This window comes from Larus michahellis, chromosome W (genome assembly GCF_964199755.1).
Source record: "Larus michahellis chromosome W, bLarMic1.1, whole genome shotgun sequence".
Lineage (NCBI taxonomy): Eukaryota > Metazoa > Chordata > Aves > Charadriiformes > Laridae > Larus > Larus michahellis.
The window spans coordinates 4,295,070-4,321,476 of NC_133929.1; the positions used below are offsets into that span (position 1 = coordinate 4,295,070).

A 26,407-nucleotide genomic window follows, 5' to 3' on the forward strand; every position below is an offset into this window, starting at 1 on the left:
AAGAGAGGGGTGAAATACGATGAGCGTATGCTCCGAAGGCTGTTAACCTGGTGCAGAGAGAACGGATTTGCACCAGAGCCCCAGACAGCTTTTAGACCAGAAATATGGGAGGCTGTTGGGGAAAAACTGTGGGAAGTGATAAGTAACGGAGACAAAGAGGCATCACCGTTAGCGACAACGTGGCGGTTGGTGTATTCGACCTTACAAGATATAGAAGCAGAGCGAGCTGCGACGGCCGGGGCTTTTGCAGCATTACAACCCACGGGGGGAGGATCGAACAGACCAGGTCCGAAGGTTTGGGAAGATCCCCTGCCGATCCCCTCTGCTCCACCTGAGGAAGTTCCAGAGAAAGAGGAACCGATGGAGGAGGACGTTCCCTGGCCAGTACCACCACCCTCGGAAGTGAGACCAACGGCACCTCCACCAGAATGGTACAATCCTAGAACTGGGCTTTACGAAGGTCCACCTAAGTCTCCATGGCAGCGTGTTGATGTGCGCCCCAGACAACCTTTTGATCCATCATTGTACCCACCGCTTCCACCGTCACCTCCCTCTCCTGCTGAACAAGAACTGCTGCAAGGCGCATGCGTGGAGGCAAAAATGCTGCAACAGAAATTGGAACAGCTAGAGAGAGAACGGCAGAATCGATGGAAACTAGAGGAGGAGCAAGTGATACGAAATATGGAGAGGCGACTGAGGGGTGAAAGCGGGGGGGCTTGGGGTGGCGGTAACGGGAACGTGGGAGGAGAGTTGGGGGGTGCAACCGCAGGCTCAGGGGAGCCGCCGGATCCACGATTGCATTGGAAAGGAATTATTCGAAATGCCTTGATAGAGGTTGTAATGTTACCAACAGCATTTCCGGTGATACTGGGGGGAACCACGGGAGGTCGAAAGAATCCCAGTAGGTGGGAGGGTCTTCCTTGGCCGATCGTAAAGGAAGCGAGAAAATCGGTGCATGACTTTGGTCTTAATTCTCCCGACACTCAGTCGTTTCTTAACAATATTTTCACTACTAATATTATGACTCCTTTTGATAGCCGGACACCGATGTCCCTTATCCTCACACCAATGCAAGAACTAATGTGGAGATCAAGGTGGGAGGATGGTGTACAACGCGCGGTTGTAGCGAATTTGAGTAGAGCAGAGGGGGATCCGTTACGGTTGGCGACTATGGAGATGTTATCAGGAACAGGTCCTTTCGCTGATGCTCAGCTACAAGCGCGGCTAGATGTCGCTATCTTACAACAGTCTGCAGAGTTGGCGCGCGAAGCACTGAGGACCTTGCCAGAGGATGGCAAGGTCACTCCCCCATATACGACGATAAAACAGGGCCCCAGCGAGGGATATATGCAGTTTCTTGATAGACTAAGGAATGCGTTAGACCGGGGAGAACTGCCAGTGGCAGCCAAAGAGGCGTTTTTTCAGTCATTGGCCGTAGAGAACGCTAATTCAGCCTGTAAGCGTATCTTGCAGGCTTTGCCTCGACACGCCACCATTACCGACATGATAGAGGCATGCTCTAGGGTAGGGACACCTGAAGAACAGGCAGGATTTTTGGCCTCCGCTTTTGCTGCAGCTGTCAAGCCCTTGATTAATAATCGTAATTTGGGACCGAAATGCTTTAAGTGTGGGAAGGTTGGTCATCTGAAGATACAGTGTAGAGCAGGAAAGCAGAGGGGAGAGACAGATATGACGCCTGTTAGGAGCGGAGGAACGGGAGGATTTACAGGCACATGTAATCAGTGTCAGAAATTTGGACATAGAGCATCTGAATGCCGCTCAAAATTTCGTAAGAATGGCATACCATTGGGAAGCGGGCTGATGAGCGCGGGGGGCCCGAGCGCGATGACACAAAACAGGCCTCAGGGTCAGGGTGCTTGGGTAGTGCAGCCTCTGCCACCACAGGAAGCGCCGGAGTGGACGTGGCAACAACAAAGGAGGTTACCCTTACAGACTCCCAAGTGCAGTGCATTCCTACTGATATGAAAGGGCCGTTGGGGTATGGACTGAGCGCACTATTATTGGGACGATCTTCCATTACCAGACGGGGTTTGTTTGTGTTACCTGGGGTAATAGATGCTGATTATACGGGTCCAATTAAAATGATGGTATGGACACCCACTCCACCTGTGCATATCCCAGCGGGTACTCGCATTGGACAACTAGTGCCATTTAAAGCTGCCGTTCCGACGGCTGGAAATCAGATAAGGGGGAATAAAGGTTTTGGCTCAACAGGTAATGCAGATATATATTTAGCCCTTGAAATCAGTAAAACAAAGCCCTTGCAGCGAGTTGCCCTAAGAGCACCAGGGGGTCAAAAATGCATGCTTGATATGCTTGTAGACACCGGCGCTGATGTGACTGTTATCAGTGTTGGCCACCCTCTTGGCCCCTAGAACACCCAGCTATATCCATAATGGGGGTCGGAGGAACTCAGACGACAAGAATAAGCAAAGAGGTGATTCAATGCCAAATGCCTGATGGTGGAGTTTGCTCAATTCGACCGTATGTGACAGTAGCACCGGTATGCCTGCTCGGCCGGGATGCTTTAAGTCAACTGGGCACTCGTTTAACGACTGGGGGGACGGATTTTCCGGGGCGGCCATTGGGGAAGGGCGACCTATTTTGAAATTGAAGTGGAAAACAAATGACCCGGTGTGGGTGGACCAATGGCCGCTCAATTCGGAAAAAATCACCCACATTAAGCAATTAGTACAGGAACAGTTAGAGAAGGGACATATAGAACCAACAACCAGCCCCTGGAATACACCTATTTTTACCATCCCCAAAAAGAGTGGCAAATGGCGGTTACTGCACGATTTACGAAAAATCAATGAGGCTATGGAGGACATGGGTGCTTTACAGCCAGGTTTGCCATCCCCTATCATGATCCCTAAAGGGTGGGAGATTCTGATAATAGATCTGAAGGACTGCTTTTTCACAATATCCTTGCACCCCGATGACTATCCGAAATTTGCTTTTTCCGTGCCAACAACAAATAAGAACGGGCCTATGTGCAGGTATCATTGGGTAGTGTTGCCACAAGGAATGAAAAATTCACCCGCCTTGTGCCAGATGTACGTAGCATGGGCTTTGGCACCAGTGTGGAAGAAACACCCTGAGTGGATAATTTATCATTATATGGATGACATCTTGATAGCTGGACAACAATTAGAGTGTGACAAGGCTATTGAGGAGCTGCAGCAGGTATTAGGGAAAGCAGGGTTACAAATTGCACCAGAAAAGGTTCAAAAAGAACCACCCTGGAAATATTTAGGATGGGAAATATCTAAAACTACAGTTAGGCCACAGAAGTTAGAGATTAGAACACACATTTCGACGCTGAATGATGTTCAAAAACTCTTAGGAGATCTAAACTGGGTTCGTACATTGTGTGGCCTTACGAATGAAGACTTAGCACCTCTCATGCGCTTGCTGCGAGGAGGCGGTGGCGTTGATGCCCCTAGACAGTTATCTTTGGACGCGCAGAAGGCGATGCAGATGGTCAGTGATAAGGTCATCAACGCCTACGCGCATCGATGGGATCCTGATCATTCGATAGGTTTATTAATTGTAAATCATGACGAACATCCTTTCGCTTTAGTAATGCAATGGGTACAGGAAAGGGACCCGCTACGAATTCTGGAGTGGATTTTTTTATCTCTCCAACCAAAGCATACGGTTATCCTGAGGATAGAGGCGATGGCGCAACTTGTGATTAAGGGGCGTCAGAGGATCATTGAGATATCCGGTCAGGAACCTGAATATGTGGTAATTCCTTTAGTAGCTGAATACTTGCAGTGGGCCTTGCGACACTCTATGGCGTTGCAGATTGCGCTTTTGAACTATGCTGGGACAGTTAAGGTACATTTGCCTCCGCACAAGTTTTTTAGTGTGCTACAAGTAGGACACATTGAGGAAATTCCCGCGTTGTCTCAACGACCTGTCCGAGGGCCGACAATCTTTACAGATGCCGGGGGGAAGACACAGAAAGCAGCAATAACATGGTACATGGACAATAAATGGCATGATATTGTGATCACGGACTGTAAAGGGTCCACACAAAAGCTAGAATTACGTGCTGTAGTAGAAGTGTTTTGCAGGTGGACAAAAGGAGGTATTAATATCGTATGTGACTCCTTATATGTGGTTGGAATCGTTCAACGAATGGAGCGTGCTTTGCTGAAGGAGGTCAGAGATGAGCAGCTGTTCACCCTGCTCCGTGAATTGTTGCTCCTACTCAATGAACGGCACGATCCTTATTTCATCACCCATATTCGCAGCCATTCGGGGCTCCCAGAAGGTTTAGCTGAGGGCAATAGACGAGCTGATAAACTTGTGGCTCCTGCATGGGCCGCGCCACCTCCAGATAAGTTTGCACAGGCACGGGCATCTCATACATTTTTCCATCAATCTGCACGAATGCTGCGCAGACAATTCGGGATCTCGGAGTCTGATGCCCGAGGTAGAGTGCAAACGTGTGCTGATTGTCAACCATTTATACCTAACTTCAACCCAGGCATCAGTCCCCGAGGGCATGGACCTTTGGAGTTCTGGCAGACTGATGTAACCCATGTGTCAGAGTTTGGAAAACTGAAATTTATACACCTGAGTGTAGACTGTTATTCAACTGCAATTTGGGCAACTGCGCAGACTGGTGAATCTAGTAAACATGTACAAAACCATTTGCGATCCGCGTTTGCAGCCTTAGGTGTACCGCGTGTGATAAAGACTGATAATGGCCCAGGGTACGTAGCCCGTTCAACAGAGGTATGTCTACAGCTGTGGGGCATTACACATGTGACTGGCACACCACATTCTCCGACGGGTCAAGCCATAGTGGAACGCATGAACCAGTCTTTAAAAAATTTGCTTCAAAAACAAAAAGGGGGAGAGCAAGGGCTGAGTCCTGTAGATCGACTGAACAAAGCCGTTTACGTCCTGAACTTCCTACGCCTTCCTCAACACTGCCTTGTACCTCCAATCGTGCAGCATGGCGCAGGCCTGCAGAGAGACCTGGGAGATTTTAGGCAGGAAAATGGCATGGTAGCAGTTAAAAACAGTGTGACGGGGAAGTGGGAAGGACCGTGTAGACTATTAACCTGGGGTCGAGGATATGCCTGTGTCGTTACAGATGCCGGAACCAGATGGGTACCAGCCAAGTGGATAAAGCCCTGGTTTGAGCAGACGGATTCGAATGAGTTACCCCACAACACCAACGACGACGATGAGGGCTGAAGAAGTGTAGTGCCCTAGGTGTGGAACTATGACCCATAGATCCTTGTGCCTTGTGAGGATTGTTGAGGCCGGTGGTGGTTTGAAAGACCACGTGCTGCGGCCCGGTGTGCTGTGTGTTTTAATTCTAGTGTGCTGTGTGTTTTAATAAGGAATTAAGTAAGGTGACAGGGTGTGCTGTGTATTTTAAATCCGGTGTGCTGTGTGTTTTAATTCTAGTATTTTAATTCCGGTGTGCTGTGTGTTTTAATAAGGAATTAGGTAAAGTGATAGGGTATGCTGTGTGTTTTAAATCCGGTGTGCTGTGTGTTTTAATTCTAGTGTGCTGTGTGTTTTAATAAGGAGTTATGTAAGGTGACAGGGTGTGCTGTGTATTTTAAATCCGGTGTGCTGTGTGTTTTAATTCTAGTATTTTAATTCCGGTGTGCTGTGTGTTTTAATAAGGAGTTATGTAAGGTGACAGGGTGTGCTGCGTATTTTAATTCCGGTGTGCTGTGTGTTTTAAATCCGGTGTGCTGTGTATTTTAATTCTTGTATTTTAATTCCGGTGTGCTGTGTGTTTTAAATCCGGTGTGCTGTGTATTTTAATTCTAGTATTTTAATTCCGGTGTGCTGTGTGTTTTAATAAGGAACTAAGTAAGGTGACAGGTTTAATTCGTTTAGCTATTGCAATAGAGTACATAGAGTCAGGTTCACCTCAACACGAGCTGGCTGAGCGACAGGAGATTAGGGAAGTCTACCATTCACAAGGATTGGTCAAGGTGTGGCATACAGTGCTGTTACACAGTGCTACTGCCAGAGGTCTGGTCGGTTCCGGAGGACTAGTGGGAACAGGTAGTACGTCACTGTAGCAACAGGTTCGGTCATCTACAGCGCAGAAAGAAGGGCAAGGGTACTGATATTTGAAGATGCCAATGGGAATTAGTGTCGGGCTTATCCTTGTGATTGGAAGTTGCAGATGAGCACAAAATTGAGAACCCTTGGTATTTCGGCTTCTTTTAATACAGCAGGATTCAATTCAGTTTACCCAACATTTAACACGTCCCTAGTGAACTTTTGTGGAGACACCACAGGGGTGATGATTGATTTTTGCTGTTGGCTCAGGGTCATGGATGTGAAGATTTTGAAGGTATGTGTTGTATGAACCTTTCCGACCACTCATCATCCATTCATAAGCAGTTACGGGAGCTGAAGGATAACATGTCCAAATTAAAAGTGGTCAAAAATGGTTTCGATGATTGGTTAAGCTCATGGGGTATAACGGGATGGTTATCAGACTTACTAAAACAAGGGCTCATGCTATTGTTGCTTATATTATTATTGATTATGGTAGCCTTGTGTGTTCTCTGCAAAGTGACTGACATGGTAGAAAATGCCATGCATAAGAAGAAAAAGGGGGTATTGTAGGAATGTGTCTGAGAGAAAATGGCCATGTGAGCCAGCCTCCCTACTATGAGAGATTAGATTAAGGGCAAAACAGGTGGTAGAAGATGGAATTAGTACATGGGAAAAACGGGAACTGAGAAGGTAGAAAACATGTTGTGCTAATGACTAAGCAATTGACTATGCGAATTCTTGTAACCAATCTGATCTGTGAACGAACTGCATGGACAGTGCTTGGACAGTGTAACGAGCTAATCAGAAATAAGCGAGTGGCGTGTACGGCTACAACGCAGGGTATAAAAGATGATGATCTGTGCTTAATAAACGGCTTCTGTTGATTCACATTGGATCGTCTGGAGTCCAGTTATTTCTCCTCACTCAGGTAGATAAAAACATTGAGATTGTACTTAACACACCTGGGAGACACTGCTAAATATTTATGTCATCAAGTGCCATCTGAGATTTGGAAGAAACCGGTTCCCTTTTTTAATTTGGTAAATTTTTAAAAATTAAACTCTACCACTGACTATACCTTTTGCACATATAAGTATGTTTTTAAATGTGTTACTGTTTTGTAGTAAATTTGTTAAGATTTGTTCTAGTTGAGCTAACCTCCAAACCTTATTTCTGAAGTGCATAAATAATGTAAAGGAATTGTCATGTAGTTTGCTTCATTCGCTGGTTTTGATCATCAGAAATACTAGTATCGGCATGGGAATAATGTGTTGACAACATGTTTGAAATACATATGTTATATATTGCTATTACATAAAGCGAAAATACCCACCCACAATCCACCCTACCAAAGTAATATAAGGCTGTCATGACATCTAGTGGCAGTTGGTCATTCTTATATTAGCTCAATCCATATTATTCTATTACTTTTAGCCTTGTTGTGCTTTAGTAGAGCTGACCTAATGTTCTGGTAGAGCATTGTTACAGTAAGACAGAGCAAAAAGAACTTTTCCATTTCCTTTCCTGCCTAGCATTACTATTAGCTATAAACCCCATAAATTTAAATAGCAAATAGATAGTGAAAATAACTAAAATAAGTTAGCGAATTAAAAATCAGTAACAACATACATCTCTTTGCATTTCAAAACAGAAATAGTGAACTATGTGTATATTTATAAATGGGTTTTTAAGCTTATGTGATAGGATATAAAAAGTCTGTCCTTTTTTAAAGTCATTGATCAGTGAAGCCTCCCAAATAAATACAGATGGCATCTTTACATCTCTTCTGATTCCAAGACAGTGTGGAGTGAAACCAGGACATTTACAGGTTCACTCAGCCCTTGCATCACATGTATTAGTCTCCTAGAAACTATACTACTGGACAGGGATCTGCTGGGTACATTATCCTCTATGTCAGCCACTTTGCAGTTGCAGAACATCCTCCCAAATTGCTAATATGAACAAGCATCCAACAGTAAGAAAGGTAAGGAGAGAGAAATCCTCCAGTGTCCCTTTAAAGCCATTTTGAATTGTCCACTGAGGGGTTGTTGTTTGTACAAGGAATGAAGATATCTAATTCCTGCAGCTAAATTCCATGACTAAAGTTAAACAATGACTGATCTTTTCAGGTCCACAGTGTGTATCTACATTGATTTTGAATTTTTTTTTGTTTCTTTTAAAACTTCTTTGAACTGTTTAAACTACTGCCTTCCCCTAATCCTCATGTAGTTTCCTGGTTTTCCAGGACATTACCATTTTTCCAGCACTGTAAACAAAATAAGTCATATTTTGAAAAGTAAAATTTTGATTTTGTATGAGCAAACCTCATAAAACCTGATTAATGCAGAGGGAGGATCGGTTTCAGAACTTTGTACTCTTACATTTTCTGCAGCATTGACATGAGGATGAAAAGCACTTTTTATAAGCTTTCGATTGTGTACAAAAATATGTTGCTAATTTTTTTGGTATTTTTATAAACTGAACAGAACAGTAAACCCATTGGGAAGAGAGTGGACATAGCTAGAATTAAAGGTGATAAAATGAGTTCCATCCTGCTTGAAAGGATATATAAGTTTAAAGAGTAGACAGTCTTTGAGTTATGCACTATTATAAAATAATAAATGCTGTAAATAAAGTACTGTTTGATTAATATAGTAAAACAAGTACACTAGTGTGCTGCACTCCATGGAATGCAATTAGTTGACCTTTAAGGAAAATGTTTAAATTCTGATTTCCTCCCACTCTTACTGTTTCACAAGGATCATGTTTACAACCTTCACCACACACACAACCCTTTTTTCTCTCTTTTTATCATAGAATCTCACCATCAGATAGAGGGCATGAAGAAGCCTCCATCTTTTCTAGCACATCATTTCAAAGGCTCTTTTAATTAATTGTCACAGTTTAACCCCGGCAGGCAACTAAGCACCACACAACAGCTTGCTCACTCCCCCACAGCGGGATGGGGGAAGAAGCTAAATGTGAGAAAACGCGTGGGTTGAGATAAGAACAGCTTAATAGTTGAAATAAAATAATAATAATAACAATAGCAACAATAATAATAATAATAAATTTTGTAATGAAAAGGAAAATAACAAAGAGAGAGAAATAAAACCTAAGAAAGACAAGTGATGCAAATGAAAACAATTGCTTACCACCAATCTACCGATGCCCAGCCAGTCCTCGAGCAGCGGCCCCCTGGCCAACCTTCCCCCTAATTTTATTGCTGAGCATGACATCACATGGTCTGGAATATCCCTTTGGTCAGTTGGGGTTAGCTGTCCCGGCTGTGTCCCCTCCCAACCTCTTGTGCACCCCCAGCCTGCTCGCTGGTGGGGTGGGTTGAGCAGCAGAAAAGGCCTTGACTCTGTGTAAGTGCTGCTCAGCAGTAGCTAAAACATCCCTGTGTTATCAATGCTGTTTCCAGCACAAATCCAAAACATTGCCCCATACTATCTACTATGAAGAAAATTAACTATCCCAGTCAAAACCAGCATGCTAATGTAATCTTTTCACAACTTTCATTTAACTTTTATTCTCCAGTTCGTAAACCCTCAGTATTTTAAGTTACTTTCTAGTATCTTTTTGGTTCATGTGTTTATGTAGATTATTATTACAACTTTCATCTGATTCGGACATGTGAAAGATTCAGTTAATTTTTTTCTGCAGATCATGTGAAAATTATTATTAATTATTAGTAAGGTAATTATGTTGCTAGTTATTACTAATATTTTTGCATGCATTACTAATAATGACAGTTTATAACACAGTACAGCTGACAGAGACCAAATATGCCATTTGTTCATGAAGCAATGCTGTCGACCATAGAGTTTTAGTGACCTCTTTGTGTTCCTTAGCTATAGCAGACGAGATGGTTTCTGGTTAGGAACATTTGTTTTATTTCCAAGAAATCCCAAAGAGTGGGTTTCTGCAGTAGCTCATTTGTCATAAGAGATTTGTCTTGGGAAGTTCTATGAGACTCCTTTCTTTTATATCTCTCATTTCTCCTGTGACCGCTATGCTGGTTCATGAATGGAAGTGAGCTTCTGTTTCATAATATAAAATTTTATGGCATGTTTTCTTTCCCAGTGGCCAGCAGTTTAGCCACAGGAGAGAAGATGCTAGTGTATTAGTAGAAGATTTGAGAGGAAATGTCATGGAAAGGAGTTTTTTCCCCTCAAGCTCTTAAAGGAAACAGTCTTTTTTGTCCCTGTGTTCACAGTCAAAGTGCACATTTAGTTTTCATTTTCTCCTGGAATTATAGGTATGTTTGCTTGCCAAAATAATCCTCTTCGTGATACGTTTAGTCAGATGTTTATGCCTTTCTCCTGTAGATCTCAAACTTGCCACTAATCACCCTGCTTTTTAGATTTATAAATTGCTGAATATATTGGGTTTGCTTGGCAAGATTTTGTTTGCGGAGGGGCTACAGGGGTGGCTTCTGTGAGAAGCTGCTAGAAGCTCCCCCTATGTTCAATAGAGCCAATGCCAGCCCGCTCCAAGACGGACCTGCCACTGGCCAAGGCTGAGCCAGGCAGCGACGGTGGTAGCGCCTCTGTGATAACATATTTAAGAAGGGGGAAAACCTGCATGGCAGTAGCCAGAAGATAGAAGTAACAATATGTGAGAGAAAACAACTCTGCAGACACCAAGGTCAATGAAGAAGGAGGGGGAGGAGGTACTCCAGGCGCCAGAGCAGAGATTCCCCTGCAGCCCCTGGTGAAGACCACGGTGAGGCAAGCTGTCCCCCTGCAGCCCATGGAGGTCCACAGTGGAGCAGATAGCCACCTGCAGCCAGTGGAGGACCCCATGCTGGAGCAGGTGGATGCCCGGAGGAGGCTGTGACCCCATGGGAAGCCCGCGTTGGAGCAGGCTTCTGGCAGGACCTGTGGACCCATGGAGAGAGGCGCCCACACTGGAGCAGGTTTGCTGGCAGGACTTGTGACCCTGCGGGGGACACAACACTGGAGCAGTCTGTTCCCAAAGGACTGCACCCTGTGGAAAGGACCCATGCTGGAGCACTTCATGAAGAACTGTAGCCTGTGGTAAGGACTCATGTTGGAGGAGGTCGTGGAGAACTGTCTCCCATGGGTGGGACCCCACGCTGAAGCAAGGGAAGAGTGTGAGGAGTCCTCCCCCTGAGGAGGAAGGAGTGTCAGAGACAACGTGTGATGAACTGACCACAACCCCCGTTCCCCGTCTCCCTGTGCCACTTGGGGGGAGGAGGTAGAAAAATCAGGAGTGAAGTTGAGCCCGGGAAGAAGGGAAGTGTGGGGGGAAGGTGTTTTAAGATTTGATTTTATTTCTCATTACCCTACTCTGATTTTGATTGGTAATAAATTTAATTTTCCCCAAGCTGAGTCTTTTTTGCCCATGATGGTAATTGCCGAGTCATCCCCCTGTCCTTATCTCGACCTACAAGCCTTTTATTATGTTTTCTCTCCCTGTCCAGCTGAGGAGGGGGAGTGATAGACTGGCTTTGGTGGGCACCTGGCATCCAGCCAGGGTCAACCCACCTGTCACGCTTTGAGATGGAACAAGTAGAGATGTTAAAGCTATTTGCTGATGCTACCATTTGTTTATCATTTATTTCTTGACATAGTTTAAAAGATCAAACTTTTTTCTAGGCTACAAAGTATTACAGTAGTAGCAAAGAGCAACTAGAATCTCACAGAGTGCAGGGTGGTATGAGAGTTGAGTGGATATTTGGTTTTGAGAGAGGTAGAGTTGTAATGAGCATGCGGCTATGTATGGAGGGATGGAAGGAGTACGATACTGAGTTAATATAGTTCACCACCACCAAAAGTTCTAGATATTTATGACATAAACTTGAAATCTGTGCTCTCGCTGATTAAATCTTGTATTATATTTTACTGTATTATTATAAAAAAGTGAAGGGAAAGTATTTGCTAATTATTATGCTGCTATTTACTTCTTGAGTCTTCAAAGAACGTTTTTCTTTTGTATTCCCCCTTATCCAGTGTCGTGGTTTGGGACAGATTGGCCAATCAGAATGACAGATGCTCCCCCCTCCACCTCTCTCTCCAAAGAGAGGAGAGGAAGAGATTTATGAGTTTAGAAAAAAAATAAACTACTTGAATGAAAATATTAATAAATAATGAAATAATAAATAATAATGTTAATTTTTTAAAATAAATAAATACAATATATACAAAAACGTATCAAGCTCCCAGGATGATGATCACATCACCAGCAGGCACAGGGAAAGTCCCAGACCAGACTCAGTGATGGATGGGAGTTGGAATCTGGATCTGGAGTCAGGAATGCTCAGATTGGGATCAAAAGCAGATGAACAGACATTGGGCATCGAAGAAAGAGCTGACCCTTTGATCCCTCAGCTTTTATACTGAGCATGAGGCAGATGGGATGGAATACCCTGTTGGTCGGTTTTGGGTCACCTGTCCTGTCCACTCCTCCCCGCAGGTGTGACCCCTCTATGCTTTTCCGCTTCCGACCCTCCATCAGGGCAAATAAAGTTAGCTGACCTCGGTTGTTATAGCAATAAGCAAGAGCCTCTGTGCATACCGTTCCTTGGCATAATCAGGTCTTATCACTCTCAGAGTGAACAGTGTCTGAACAATGCACTGTTAATTTCAGAGATTAGTCAGTTAGAAGAGGCCCAGCTATAAAGTAAAATCACTGAACAGAAAATTGGTTCCATTTTATCTCAAACCAGGACATCCAGACAAAAAATTAGATGTGTGATTATATGATCTAAATGGTTTCTTATTCTTCATAGTTGATACATTATGTTCTTTATATCTGCCTTCACAATAGTTGTAGCAAAATTAAAATAATGTATCTTAGTAGATAGATACACTAAGAATCTTTACATTTATTTAGTTATAGCTAAACATTGCAGAATAATGTACTGGATGCTCTGTGGAAGCATGTAAGCTGGATTCCTGAGATTTGAGCATGACACAAGCCATATGCCCGATGACTCAACACAGTATTTAGAAGCTAACTTGAATTATTCAGTAATACCTTTTTTTTCCATAGCCTTTCATGTCCCCTCGATACTCTGGAGGTCCAAGGCCACATTTAAGAATACCCAATCAGGTAAGAATTTATCACTGATGCATGTTTGTGTTCCAGGGGCACGGTGCAGCATTGAGAACAGGAAATGTATAATGTCTCTTGTTGACTACCAATTTCTCTGACATACAAAACTAATAGTTTCTCTCTCCCTCATTTTGTCTGGCCATTAAATGGTTATTTTGATATGATGTGTGATAAGACACACCACTCTCAGCTCACTTTCCTATGCTTTATTAGAGTCTATACCTCAAAATTTATTGTGCATTAAGCCTGTCTACAGACGGAGAATATAGTTGTCTTGTGCAGTGCTTCATTAACCTTATCCAATCAGTGCTGTCTCCTCTGAGAAGGCAGCAGAACGTCTCCATGGTTGTTATATTCTGTAAACTTTCCTAACCACATTAAGCAGTTAGCACAGAGAATTTTTTTACTTAATTATGCGTAAAATGCATCACTCCCTCCTATTCCTTGTTAGATGTGTAAAGTATTTTTACTTTGCAGTTATGGAGACTATTAGTGAGGTATAGATATGATAAAGTATACTGTGCCTCTTACAGAATGAGCAATGAGCTGCTGTTTGTCAGCAGAGACCTTTATTGACCTATCTGTAAAAAGATGGTTCTGGAAGCAGATAACTTGCATTTTTACAAATTTTCACATTTTTGTTCTCCTTAGTGTAGATAGATGAGGAGAACACAGTAGTTAGCAGATAAAAAGTTAGATATAAGCAGATGGAAATTAACATTTGAGCTCTGAAAGTGAAATTGAGTCAATTAAAAGATTGGGAAAGGTTGATAGGATAGCTGGAACAGGGTTTTTTTGTGCAGCTTAAACTTCCAGGGATGCTTTTCTTGTGGTCACAGCTTGATGAATCATAGAATCATAGAATTGCTGAGGTTGGAAGGGACCTTTAAGATCATCAAGTCCAACCTTTAACCTACCCTGACAAAAACCACTTCTAAACCATGTCCCTAAGTACCACATCTACCCTTTTTTTAAACACCTCCAGGGATGGTGAATCCACCACCTCCCTGGGCAGCCTATTCCAATGTTTAATAACCCTTTCAGTGAAAAAATGTTTCCTAATATCCAATCTAAACCTCCCCTGACGTAACTTGAACCCGTTTCCTCTCGTCCTATCACTTGTCACCAGGGAGAAGAGGTCAGCCCCCATCTCTCTGCAACCTCCTTTCAGGTAGTTGTAGAGGGTGATAAGGTCTCCCCTCAGCCTCCTCTTCTCCAGGCTAAACACCCCCAGCTCCCTCAGTCATTCCTCATAAGGTTTGTCCTCCAGACCCCTCACCAGCTTTGTAGCCCTTCTCTGGACACGCTCCAACACCTCAATGTCCCTCTTGTAGCAAGGGGCCCAAAACTGAACGCAGTACTCGAGGTGGGGCCTCACCAGTGCCGAGTACAGGGGGATGATCACTTCCCTAGTCCCGCTCACCACACTATTCCTGATACAGGCTAGGATGCTGTTGGCCTTCTTGGCCCCCTGGGCACACTGCTGGCTCATAGTCAGCCGGCTGTCAACCAACACCCCCAGGTCCTTTTCTGTCGAGCTGCTTTCGAGCCACTCTGCCCCAAGCCTGTAGCACTGCATGGGGTTGTTGTGACCCAAGTGCAGGACCCGGCATTTGGCCTTGTTGAACCTCATACCATTGGTCTCAGCCCATCGGTCCAGCCCGTCTAGATCCCTCTGCAGAGCCAACCTACCCTCAAGCAGATCAACACGCCCGCCCAGTTTAGTGTCATCTGCGAACTTACTGAGGGTGCATTCGATCCCTTCATCCAGATCATTGATAAAGATATTAAAGAGAACCGTCCCCAGCACCGAGCCCTGGGGGACACCACTTGTGACTGGCCACCATCTGGATTTAACTCCATTCACCACCACTCTCTGGGCACGGCCATCCAGCCAGTTTTTTACCCAGCGAAGAGTACACCTGTCCAGGCCATGAGCAGCCAGTTTCTCCAGGAGAATGCTGTGGGAAACAGTGTCAAAAGCTTTGCAAAAATCCAAGTAGATAACATCCACAGCTTTTCCCTCATCCACTAAGTGGGTCACCTTATCATAGAAGGATATTAGGTTTGATAGGCATGACCTGCCCTTCACGAACCCATGCTGACTGGGCCTGATCACCCTGTTCTCCTGCATGTGCCGTGTAATGGCACTGAGGAGGATCTGTTCCATGACCTTCCCGGGCACTGAGGTCAGACTGACTGGCCTGTAGTTCCCCGGATCCTCCTTCCGGCCCTTCTTGTGGATGGGTGTCACATTTGCTAACCTCCAGTCAGCTGGGACCTCCCCGGTTGTCCAGGACTGCTCATAAATGATGCAAAGTGGCCTGGCGAGCACTTCCGCCAGCTCTTTCAATACCCTTGGGTGGATCCCATCCGGCCCCATAGATTTGTGCACCTCCAGGTGCTGAAGCAGGTCCCTCACCATTTCCCTTTGGATTAGAGGGGCTTCATTCTGCTCCCCATCCCTGTCTTCTAGCTCAGGGGTCTGGGTACTCAGGGAACAACTGGTCCTACTGCTGAAGACTGAGGCAAAGACTGCATTAAGTACCTCAGCCTTTTCCTCATCCTTGGTCACTATGTTGCCGGCCCCATCTACTAGAGGACAGAGATAATCCTTAGTCCTCTTCTTATTGCTAATATATTTATAAAAACTTTTTTTGTTGTCCTTGACAACAGAAGCCAGGTTTAGTTCTAGCTGGGCTTTGGCCCTCCTGATTTTTTCCCTACATAGCTTCACTACCTCTTTGTAGTCCTCTTGAGTGGCCTGCCCTTCCTTCCAAAGGCCATAGATCCTCTTTTTTTCCCTAAGTTGCAACACTAGCTCCCTGTTTAGCCAGGCCGGTCTTTTTCCCCGACGGCTTGTCTTCTGGCACATGGGGACAGCCTGCTCCTGCACCTTTAAGACTTCCTTCTTGAAAATGAAGAGACTCTTCTGCACCAACCTCAGTTTTGGCTATTGTTTGTCTGTATGGCACAATGTCAACAAAATGATCTTGAGCACTGGCAAACCGTTGCCAGAAAGCTGAAGTTTAAATTTTAGTGAGCTGGACACTTCAAGTTGTAAAACTTCTTCAAATGTTCCTCTTTGATATTTGAGAGCAGGTTAAGTTGTCTATAGCATAGCTACTTTCTCACAAGGGAAATGGGTGACTTAACATTCCTGCAGTGATCATCAAGGGACAATATAAGGGTGCAATATTAGGGCTTTAGTTAAATATTTGTTATAGATATACCATAGTTCAGTATCAGATAACTTCCTGCTTTTTGCACCTTTCAATAATGTTAGCCAAAGATACACAAGTGTTTGGCTTTCACTTTTTTATTTCTCTTTCTACGTTTCTGAATGCTATAAAAGTGCTATCAACCTGCAGGTTTAGTTTCAGAACTATTTTTCAGCTATTTTTGTCTGTACATTACATTATTTTCAGATTAGAGCTGTAACATAATCATAATGAATTACAGCTCTTGCAATTCATTTACATTGTGCTGCATTCATGAATTATTGCTTTTCGCAATGCTGCTATACTGTAAGATACAGTATATATGGGCAGTGTGTGGAAGTAATAAACTATTGCAATGCAGCTTTAAGGTTGAAATTTTTATTACATGAAAGTCAGTAAAAATCAGAGTTAAAGTTCCCACTGTAACTATAATTTTATCTCTTAATGCATTGCAGTAGGGATTATATTTATTATGCAAGGAAGTGTAACAAAGGGCATGCGTACACAGCACAGTGCAGTACTGTGTAAGGATATCTGAGCTAGTTTTAAGCTTTTTAGTGAGAAAGTTAGCATATACTGAGTATCATACTAATGCACCTAAATTGCCTCTAGGACTTGCTCATCTAGTCCTACAAGAGCATCTGCTCTTGGCAACACATTGTGCTGTGCAGTTTTCTTAAATAGTAATATGATACACTGGAAAGGAACTACAGTCTCTTATATAACTATCCACACTAATTACTACATGAGTTAAGTCTTCAATCAAATAGGCTTACAGCAGGTCCTCCCTCCTTGCCCTTATTTATCACCTGTCATCTCTGACAGAAATAAACAATTCCTGCTTCACTAGTATTTGGCACTATTCTGTGTATTTCATGTGTTGTTCTTGCATATTGTCCTGACTTGGAGCCACTGAAGTAAATATAAAACTCTTATTTAAATTATGTAGTCTCAGATTAATATATATTCCATAAATACTGCAATAGAATACCTTTTGAATAGTTGCTAAAATAAGGTAACAATGTGGATCTTAATTTTTAATTTCCTACCTCTTGTGGAAATAAACCTTGGAATATTTGCAGATGGTTTCCCTTTGCATATATCCCAAATTACTACAGTATTTCCAAGTCAAGAATAACTGAACCGTTCCCTCAGTAAGCAATAACTGTATTGCCTGAGTAGATTACTTTCATAATACCAGATTTATTTACTCCAGATACATTTTTACTGAAAATGTGCTGTTGTTCTGAAATGTTAAATAGCACTTTATGGATCACCTACAAAGATCCATTTATAACATTTTTCTAGTTGACTAAACTATAGGTAAGAGACTGTAGAAATTATCCTTAAACCTAAAGGTTACTATAAATTCAAAGGGCAGATAAAAAACTGGTGATTTAAAAACAATATATTTGATTTAGACCAGAGGTGAGGTAACAACGCAATATATATTCATGCTTGAAGGCAAGATTTATGAGCAAGTTTTGTGACTCTTGTACTACTCTCCTGTAGATGGATAATAAGCTTATGTTAGCATTGATGTCCTTCAAGAGTAAGGCAGAGTGGAAGCTAAAATATCACTCACATCACAGCCCTAATTTACCCTTTGAATGTTGTGAAGTTGGATCATTTATGATTCATTCTCAGAGAAAATCACAATCTTCACATCCTGGCCTCTTAAAGGAAGATGTTAAAATAATGGTTAAAAAGTAAAACTGTAAAAATTTAAGCTTAGGATGAATTAGCAGGTAACCAAGAAATAGGTAATGTTCTGAGGTTAAAAAATAGGTAAGGTAAATTAAAGGAAGAACTGGGGAAAAAAGAAAGAAAATTAGCCAAGAGTATATTTTGGAGATCATTTATACATAATTCCACGGAAGCACAAGATTTTGTTTGTGCAAATACATGATCAGGATCTTAGGTGAATTAACTCTTCCAGATTGCTCTTGATTCGGATGAAACATCTGAGAATGAAAACCAAAATGCCTGTATTATATGTTTAACAAATTATAGTGTATTATCTCTTATTAGCCCTTGGTCTGGTTGGGGACTTCAACCTGCTGGATATCTGCTGGAAATACAACACAGCAGAGAGCAGGCAGGCTAGGAGGTTCCTCGAGTGCATGGAAGAGAACTTCCTGACACAAATGGTAGGTGAGCCTACCAGGGGAGGTGCCTCGCTAGACCTACTGGTCACAAACAGAGAAGGACTAGTGGGAGATGTGGTGGTCGGAGGCCGTCTTGGGTTTAGTGATCATGAAATGGTCAAGTTTTCAATTCATAGTGATGTAAGGAGGGGGGTTAGCAAAACCTCCACCTTGGTCTTCCGGAGGGCGGACTTTGGCCTGTTCAGGACACTGGTTGAGAGAGTCCCTTGGGAGACAGTCCTGAAGGGCAAAGGGGTCCAGGAAGGCTGGATGCCCTTCAAGAAGGAAACCTTAAAGGCCCAGGAGCAGGCTGTGCCCAAGTGTCGCAAGTCTAAAGGGCGGGGAAAATGGCCAGCCTGGATGAATAAGGAACTTCTGATGGGACTTAGGAATAAAAGGAGGGTTTACCACCTTTGGAAGAAGGGACAGGCAACTCAGGAGGAGTACAGAGATCTCGTTAGGTTATACAGAGAGAAAATTAGGAAGGCAAAAGCCCAGCTGGAGCTCAACTTGGCCACTAACATTAAGGACAACAAAAAAAGCTTTTATAAATACATCAACAAAAAGAGAGCCAGGGAGAATCTCCATCCCTTACTGGATGCCAGGGGGAAAGTGGCAACCAAGGACGAGGAGAAGGCTGAGATACTGAATGCCTTCTTTGCCTCCGTCTTCAATAGTCAGACCAGCTATCCCCAGGGGGTTCAGCCTCCTGAGCTGGAAGATAAGGATGGAGAGCAGAACAACTCCCCTGTAATCCAGGAGGAAGTAGTCAATGATCTGCTTCTGCACCTAGACGCACATAAGTCGATGGGGCCGGATAGGATTCACCCAAGAGTACTCAGAGAGCTGGCGGGAGAGCTCACCAAGCCCCTCTCCATCATTTATCAACAATCTTGGTCAACAGGGCAGGTACCAGATGACTGGAGGGTGGCCAATGTGACGCCCATCTACAAGAAGGGTCGGAAGGAGGATCCGGGGAACTACAGGCCTGTCAGCCTGACCTCGGTACCGGGAAAGATCATGGAGAGGATCATCCTGAGTGAGCTCTCACGGCAAGTGCAGGGCAGCCAAGGGATCAGGGCCAGCCAGCACGGGTTTAGGAAAGGGAGGTCCTGCTTAACCAACCTGATCTCTTTCTATGACCATGTGACCCGCCTTCTGGATGCGGGGGAGGCTGTGGACGTTGTCTATCTGGACTTTGGTAAGGCCTTTGACACCGTCCCCCACAGCATTCTCCTGGAGAAGCTGGCGAATCATGGCATAGACAAGTGTCCTCTTCGCTGGGTTAAAAACTGGCTGGATGGCCGTGCCCAGAGAGTTGGGATTAATGGGGTGAAATCCTCTTGGTGGCCGGTCACCAGTGGTGTCCCTCAGGGCTCAGTTTTGGGGCCGGTTTTGTTTAATATCTTTATCAATGATCTGGATGAGGGGACTGAGTGCACCCTCAGTAAGTTTGCGGATGACACCAAACTAGGTGGGAGTGTTGATCTGCTTGAGGGTAGGAAGGCTCTACAGAGGGACCTGGACAGGCTGGATCGATGGGCCAAGGCCAGCTGTGTGAGGTTTAATAAGGCCAAGTGCCGGGTCCTGCATTTTGGTCACAACAACCCCAAGCAACACTACAGGCTTGGGGCAGAGTGGCTGGAAAGCTGCCCAGCAGAAAAGGACCTGGGGGTGCTGGTGGACGGCCAGCTTGACATGAGCCAGCAGTGTGCCCAGGGGGCCAAGAAGGCCAACAGCATTCTGGCTTGTATCAGGAACAGCGTGGCCAGCAGGAGCAGGGGAGTGATGGTGCCTCTGTACTCGGCACTGGTGAGGCCTCACCTCGAGTGCTGTGTTCAGTTCTGGGCCCCTCTGTACAGGAGGGACATTGAAGTGCTGGAGCGTGTCCAGAGGAGAGCTACCAGGCTGGAGAGGGGTCTGGAGACCAGGTCATATGAGGAGAGGCCGAGGGAGCTGGGCATGTTTAGCTTGGAGAAGAGGAGGCTGAGGGGAGGCCTCATTGCCCTCCACAACTACCTGAAAGGAGGTTGGAGAGAGGTGGGTGGTGGCCTCTTCTCCCAGGCGAATAATGACAGGACCAGAGGAAATGGTCTGAAGTTGAGGCAGGGGAGGTTTAGGTTAGCTATTAGGAAGAATGACTTTACTGCAAGAGTGGTCAGGCACTGGAACAGCCTGCCCAGGGAGGTGGTTGAGTCACCAGCCCTAGGGGTATTTAAGGAACATGTAGATTTGGTGCTTCAGGGCATGCTCTAGTGGCAGAGATTGTAGGGGGTTTTTGTGTGTGTGTATGGTTGGACTCGATGATCTCAAAGGTCCTTTCCAACCATGAAGATTCTATGATTCTATCTCCTTTTAATACTGTTTCTATGTCTGCAGGCACTTGGAGGTGTCCCAGGAAGTCATCCATTATTGCCTAGTGGGATGGACCCAACACGGCAGCAAGGTGAAGTGTGAAATAATTATTTGGAAGGTTCAAAAGTACTACAGTCTCAAACTTGTGTCTTTCTCTTTATGTTTCAAAGCTTACTGCAACTTTGTTAAACCAAGGGATTATTTGTTAAAGTTGTTTTAGAAGGTGCTTGTATATTGTATAGCTGTTCAAGTTGCAGAAATTTCTTTCCAGGACATCCAAACATGGGTGGGCCAATGCAGAGGATGACTCCTCCAAGAGGAATTGTTCCTTTAGGACCACAGGTACCTTCCATGGATATATATCTCTTTTTATTGACAGGATCTGTACTTATACTATATTACTCTGGCTTTCTGTGAGTTGAAGATAGAATGTTCCAGGATCTGTTCTTCTAATCCCATTTTAAAATAAATTTTATCTCTTTTATAGAATTAATTCTGAGTTGCAGCTGTAGAAAGTCCCAAATTCAAGAATAAGTTACTTTAATTAACAGTTGAAATTAAAACTTAAGTTGGTTATTTCAGAAACATTATGTTTGTCCCCCAGACAGTGTATGTTATAACTAAAGGCTAAGATTTGTAAAGGAGCTCAAGGACTTAGTAGGTGTTTCCTTATCCTCCCAACCTAATTGATTGCGCTGTTTAGGAGGGAAGAATTAATCTAATACAATTAAGTTAGTCAAACTCTTTGTAGTAAAAAATCCCAACAATATTCTTTAAAAATTTTTCTTCATTTTTCCTCCTTATCAGTCATTAGCATCTCTCTAGCTCTGTTTTCAAGGAGCAAAGCAACCTTGAATTGCAAAAATCAGCCTGCTGCCTTGCTGCACAAGCAGTAAATGGGAACCCCTTAACGTGCTGGTATAGAAATGCTTATATCAAGTATAGCATTTATATGTTTATTTCCCAACTGATATAAACTATTACCAGTAGAAATGCTTTGATGCCTATATGATTGTGTCATATACTTATGTCAATATAAACCATGACTGTAAACAATTTTTTTTCTCAGTGTAAAGACATAGTGTGACTCAAGTCCTCCAAAACCAGAAGTTACCTCAATTTCATATTTTATGATTCTAGACTGTTTCAAACTAAATAACTTGAAGCAGAGAGTGGTATAAAGTTGTAAATCCTTGAGCCTTTGAAAAGCTCCAAAGGCTTTGGTTCAGGCTTTTTCAAGTTGCAGTTATGCCAGCTGAACAGGCTGCTACCTACAGTCTGTGACTGGCTACTTATTCCAAGTCCCCTCTGCTGGTGAGCTTCTCACATGCTCTCTAATGCATTCTAGTAAAAAACAATTGGGTTGTCTTAAATACTTAAAAAATAAGTCTTGGCTAATCTGGCTCATTTTGACCACCAGAAGTTAGGGAGCACTTTTTACTCAACCACCAGATAAACAGTGGAGATGACGACTTTGATTAAAAAGTTGTAAGGAACAAATTAGGGCAATAACTTCTGCAGAGAGCATAGCTGCAGCTGAAGGAACCTATGTATCAGTAGCCTTAATTAAAATATTTTATGACCAAGAAGTACATTTGAGTAGAATTCTTCTAGCCCTGCAGGATTCCATAAAGATCTTTAACCCAGGTCCACACAAATGATTCTTGAACTAAAGAGGGGAGATACCAAATAAGGAGAATGGTTCAGCCCTCCAAATCAAGATGTGAAAATGAAATAAAATTGATACAGAACTACTGGGTTTTTTTGCAGTAAGACTGTTTTCTCTTCCAGATCCAGTAGTGCCAACTGAAGATGTTGAAGCCTAGCTGCTTTGGCTACCCACCAGTTACTACCCTACAGTTCTGACAGAGGAGTTGTTACCGTGAGCATCCTCTAATCTATGTCAGGCAAAATTATCAAGGATAACTCAGGTTAAACAGGTGGTTTGAGTTAATCTGGGTGACTTTTGTCTGAGCACGCACACCAATCAGTTGGTCCGGAAGGAAAAAAAGGCAGGAATGAGTAGTGCTTGATGACTAGCCGCTATGAATAATACTATCTTCAGATGGCACAGTTGGATCTAGAAAAAGACATCAGTTTGCAGCCTTCGGACCTATTATAGCAAACCAGTGTCATTGTTTGGGCCAGACTGGCCACTGAAATGAACAGGTGCTCTCCCCAACCTCAAACCAGGACAACCAGCTGGGTTGTCATGGGACACTTTGTGAGTTTCTAATAATGAAGGAAATTATAAGTGTGGGGGTTTTGTTTGCAGCAACAGAACATCCTCTCGCAGTTCTAGATCAGTTCTAGGTAACTGATATGTCTTGTATCACTTCAAAGTATATACAGCACCAGACCAATACTTTGAATCTCATTGTTGGATTTCTCCCAGGTCTTCATGACTTCTTTTTGACATGGATCTTTGAATCTGACCAATATAGAGAACACCCATAAACTTGAGTCATATAGTTTATGGTATAATATATGTAGTTTATACTATAAAAGTAGAGCATATTAGTTCTAGTATTGGAAAATAGCAACAATGATTTAGGATTTTTTTTAAGTAAATCATTCCCCCCTCCTCTTCAATGTGCACAGCTGTTCATTTTAGAGAATATGCTATTATCCATTCCTTTGGAATATCAGAAAAATTTATCAGAATTAACAGAGATTATAGAGTGAATTATGCTTGTGAGGTGAGATAGATTGCTCTGCATTAATTTAAATAAAAATAGATATAATTTATTTTTTCATAAAAAGTACAGTGGCTAGGTTATTGCCATAATATTATCAAAGCACAAACTCTGATTTGCCTTGAGCAATATGTTTATTGGCGTTGTTATTAAATTAATTATCATATTAAATAATTTTCATATTAGCTACCTTATATTTATTAGAATAGACTGATTAGAAGATAAATGTAATGGTTATTTTATACGTTATAAAAGTGATATCATGTGGTTCAATTTCATACAAGCATTTATTGATACACTGTTCATTAACAAAATTTAATTAAAAGTAATTTTATTTAAATTTTGTAATGTAGAAATCTCAGAACAGTCCAGATTTCTTATTTTCATTGAGCTCCCTTGGTATAAAAGTTGAATACATTATAAAAGCTACCCCTCACTGGCCATTGACTTGATCTCCATATGTATAAATAATTCCTCCTGAAACGACTGACATTTTAAGTATTCTTAGTGTGTTTATATTGTTTGAGTAGTACATGCAATTATTTTTCCTTGGGGATAGCTATTATTTAAGTCAACAATGGAACTTCCTGAGAGAATGAATTACATTGGCCTATCTAGTCAGCAGTTGTGTAGGGATATCATTAACCTTCTGTACTTTCTTTCCCCCTCCTCTTTGGTTTTGTTTTTTTGTTTTGTGGTAGTCTGACCCTTGGTTATCATTGCAGAACTATGGAGGTGCAATGAGACCCCCGCTGAATGCTTTAGGTGGCCCAGGGATGCCTGGAATGAACATGTAAGCATAACAATAAATTCTTATAATATTTAGAAAAAAAAATTATTTCATTGTAGAAGTAACATTTGATAAATGTAAGACAAGGGAGAACATGCTTTGGTTAGTAAATATGCTTTGACAGATAATAACTGCAATTAAAAAAAGTGAACCTACAGCAGTTCTTCTGCACACATCACTTACAGGCTCTTTTGCTTTCCTTCCAAGTCTGTACAAATACTGAGCTTCTTTTACAGGTCAAAATTCAAATATTGGGAATATTTTGTCAGTGTGGTCACTGATATTTGCTTGTATGTATTTTTTTTAATGACATTGTTTTCCTTTTCTTTTTTCTGATTATTTTGCCAAGAGTAGTACAAGTATTCTTCTTTTCTGCATAATCAATATAATATTTTAGCAAAATAAAACCATTTACATAACTATTTATAAAAAGGACAGATATTTGAAAAAAAGCATGTAGCTGATTCTCCCTCTGTTGCTGTTTTTATTTCTGTAACTATATTTATTTCCACTCTAACAGGATAGAACAGTAATACAGATATAAGTTCTTCGGTATTTCTGTGTACTTCTTAGGCTGGTTTGTCATTTAGTGTAAATTGAATGAGTTCAGTTAAGCTATATGAATTTATTCCAGGTGTGGATTTGGTCATTGGAATGCATTATTCCTTTTACACCTGTAGAGACACACACTCTTCCTAAGCATGTAGAAAAATTTCAGATGTAAAATTACTGTATCTACAGTAGACTAGATTTAAACTAAGGATTTTAGCATAGCAAATAGCCCAAAATGAGGAATCTTCTGCACTTATGATAAATCCTTTACTCACTAAGAGATGTTTCTATGATTAGCAAGCCTGGGAAAAAAATAAGGTGCCCTTGCATTGTTTAGATTTCTCTCTTAAGAGATTCAGAAATTTTAAGAGGCTGTTATAATTACATTCAACATAACACAGGCCAGAGATTATCAAGTGATTCTTGTATCTTGGCCCTACCTCTACATAAATTACTATACTGTTTTTTAACCAGCATTTTGCAATTCCTGCGTGGTCACAGAAGGCAGCATGTCAGTCAGGATATCAAGACACTAAAATGATATTACAATCTAAAGAAGAGTACATTTTATTTTCTTACTCCTTTTACATCTTTGACTTTCAAGAATGAGTTTGCAGCAGATTGACACAGAAAACACAGTCAAGATTTATATATGCTTGTTATTATATCATAGATACTCATTTTTACTCTTATTTTTAAGTTTTATTTTATGTTTATAGGAAACGTAAGGAAGAGAGGATAATTTCCATTTCAAATAAAGACTTACCAACCCAAAAAAGTAAAAGAGGTACTGAGTTTTAGAAAAATATCTAACCTAAAATATCCTTAATTTATTCTGATTTCCAGATAAAACTTGAATTCTTGAAGCAAATAAAATCTAAAGTTGGTTGTTACTCTATTATAGACAGCATATATTGGACTCAAGACAATTCTAGGAATCTTCCCAAGGGTAGGCGTTTCTTCTTTTAAATAGAATTGATGTAGAAAAAATACTTAGATATTTGACATTCAGTGCAAGCATATAGGCAGTACATACATTGTCCTCAGAAGATTTTATGATAAGAAAAGGAAATACAACTTTCTAAAATAAAATGTTATATAAGTAAAATTCAGGATAGGTAAGATATTTTGAGGATATTTATCCACATAAATCAGTATTTACATAAAAAAAGATTGGCAAATGGGTTCCTGAATTAAAAAAAAGAACAACTTCTCTGCTAGAAAGAATATGATTATGGGTTGAAATACTAATATTTCATTATTGCAGTATTTAAGAAGCACATTTCATCTTTCGTTGAGTCAGTAAATGTACATAGATTGTGTTCTTTTAATTCAGTGATGTGGGAAGTGCATTTTTCTTTGAACTTGTGTGTTTTGTTGAAGGGGATACCATGAGCTGCAGTCCTTTACTCAGGGGATTCATGAGCTTTGAGACAGTGTATGAGTTCTTCTGAGCAACATTATATAAAGTAGTAATTATGAAGTAGA

The 26,407-nt window shown here is 42.2% G+C and overlaps 1 protein-coding gene across 1 annotated transcript in view; it reads left to right on the top strand.

The window, feature by feature from the left end:
• LOC141735614 (single-stranded DNA-binding protein 2-like) overlaps positions 1–26,407 on the top strand; it is a 132,722-nt gene that overhangs the window by 95,447 nt on the left and 10,868 nt on the right. Inside the window, exons 6-9 of the mRNA XM_074568670.1 lie at positions 13,096–13,155; positions 20,906–20,972; positions 21,153–21,223; positions 24,303–24,370. Coding sequence (XP_074424771.1) covers positions 13,096–13,155; positions 20,906–20,972; positions 21,153–21,223; positions 24,303–24,370 — 266 coding nt within the window. The remainder of the gene's footprint in view (positions 1–13,095; positions 13,156–20,905; positions 20,973–21,152; positions 21,224–24,302; positions 24,371–26,407) is intronic.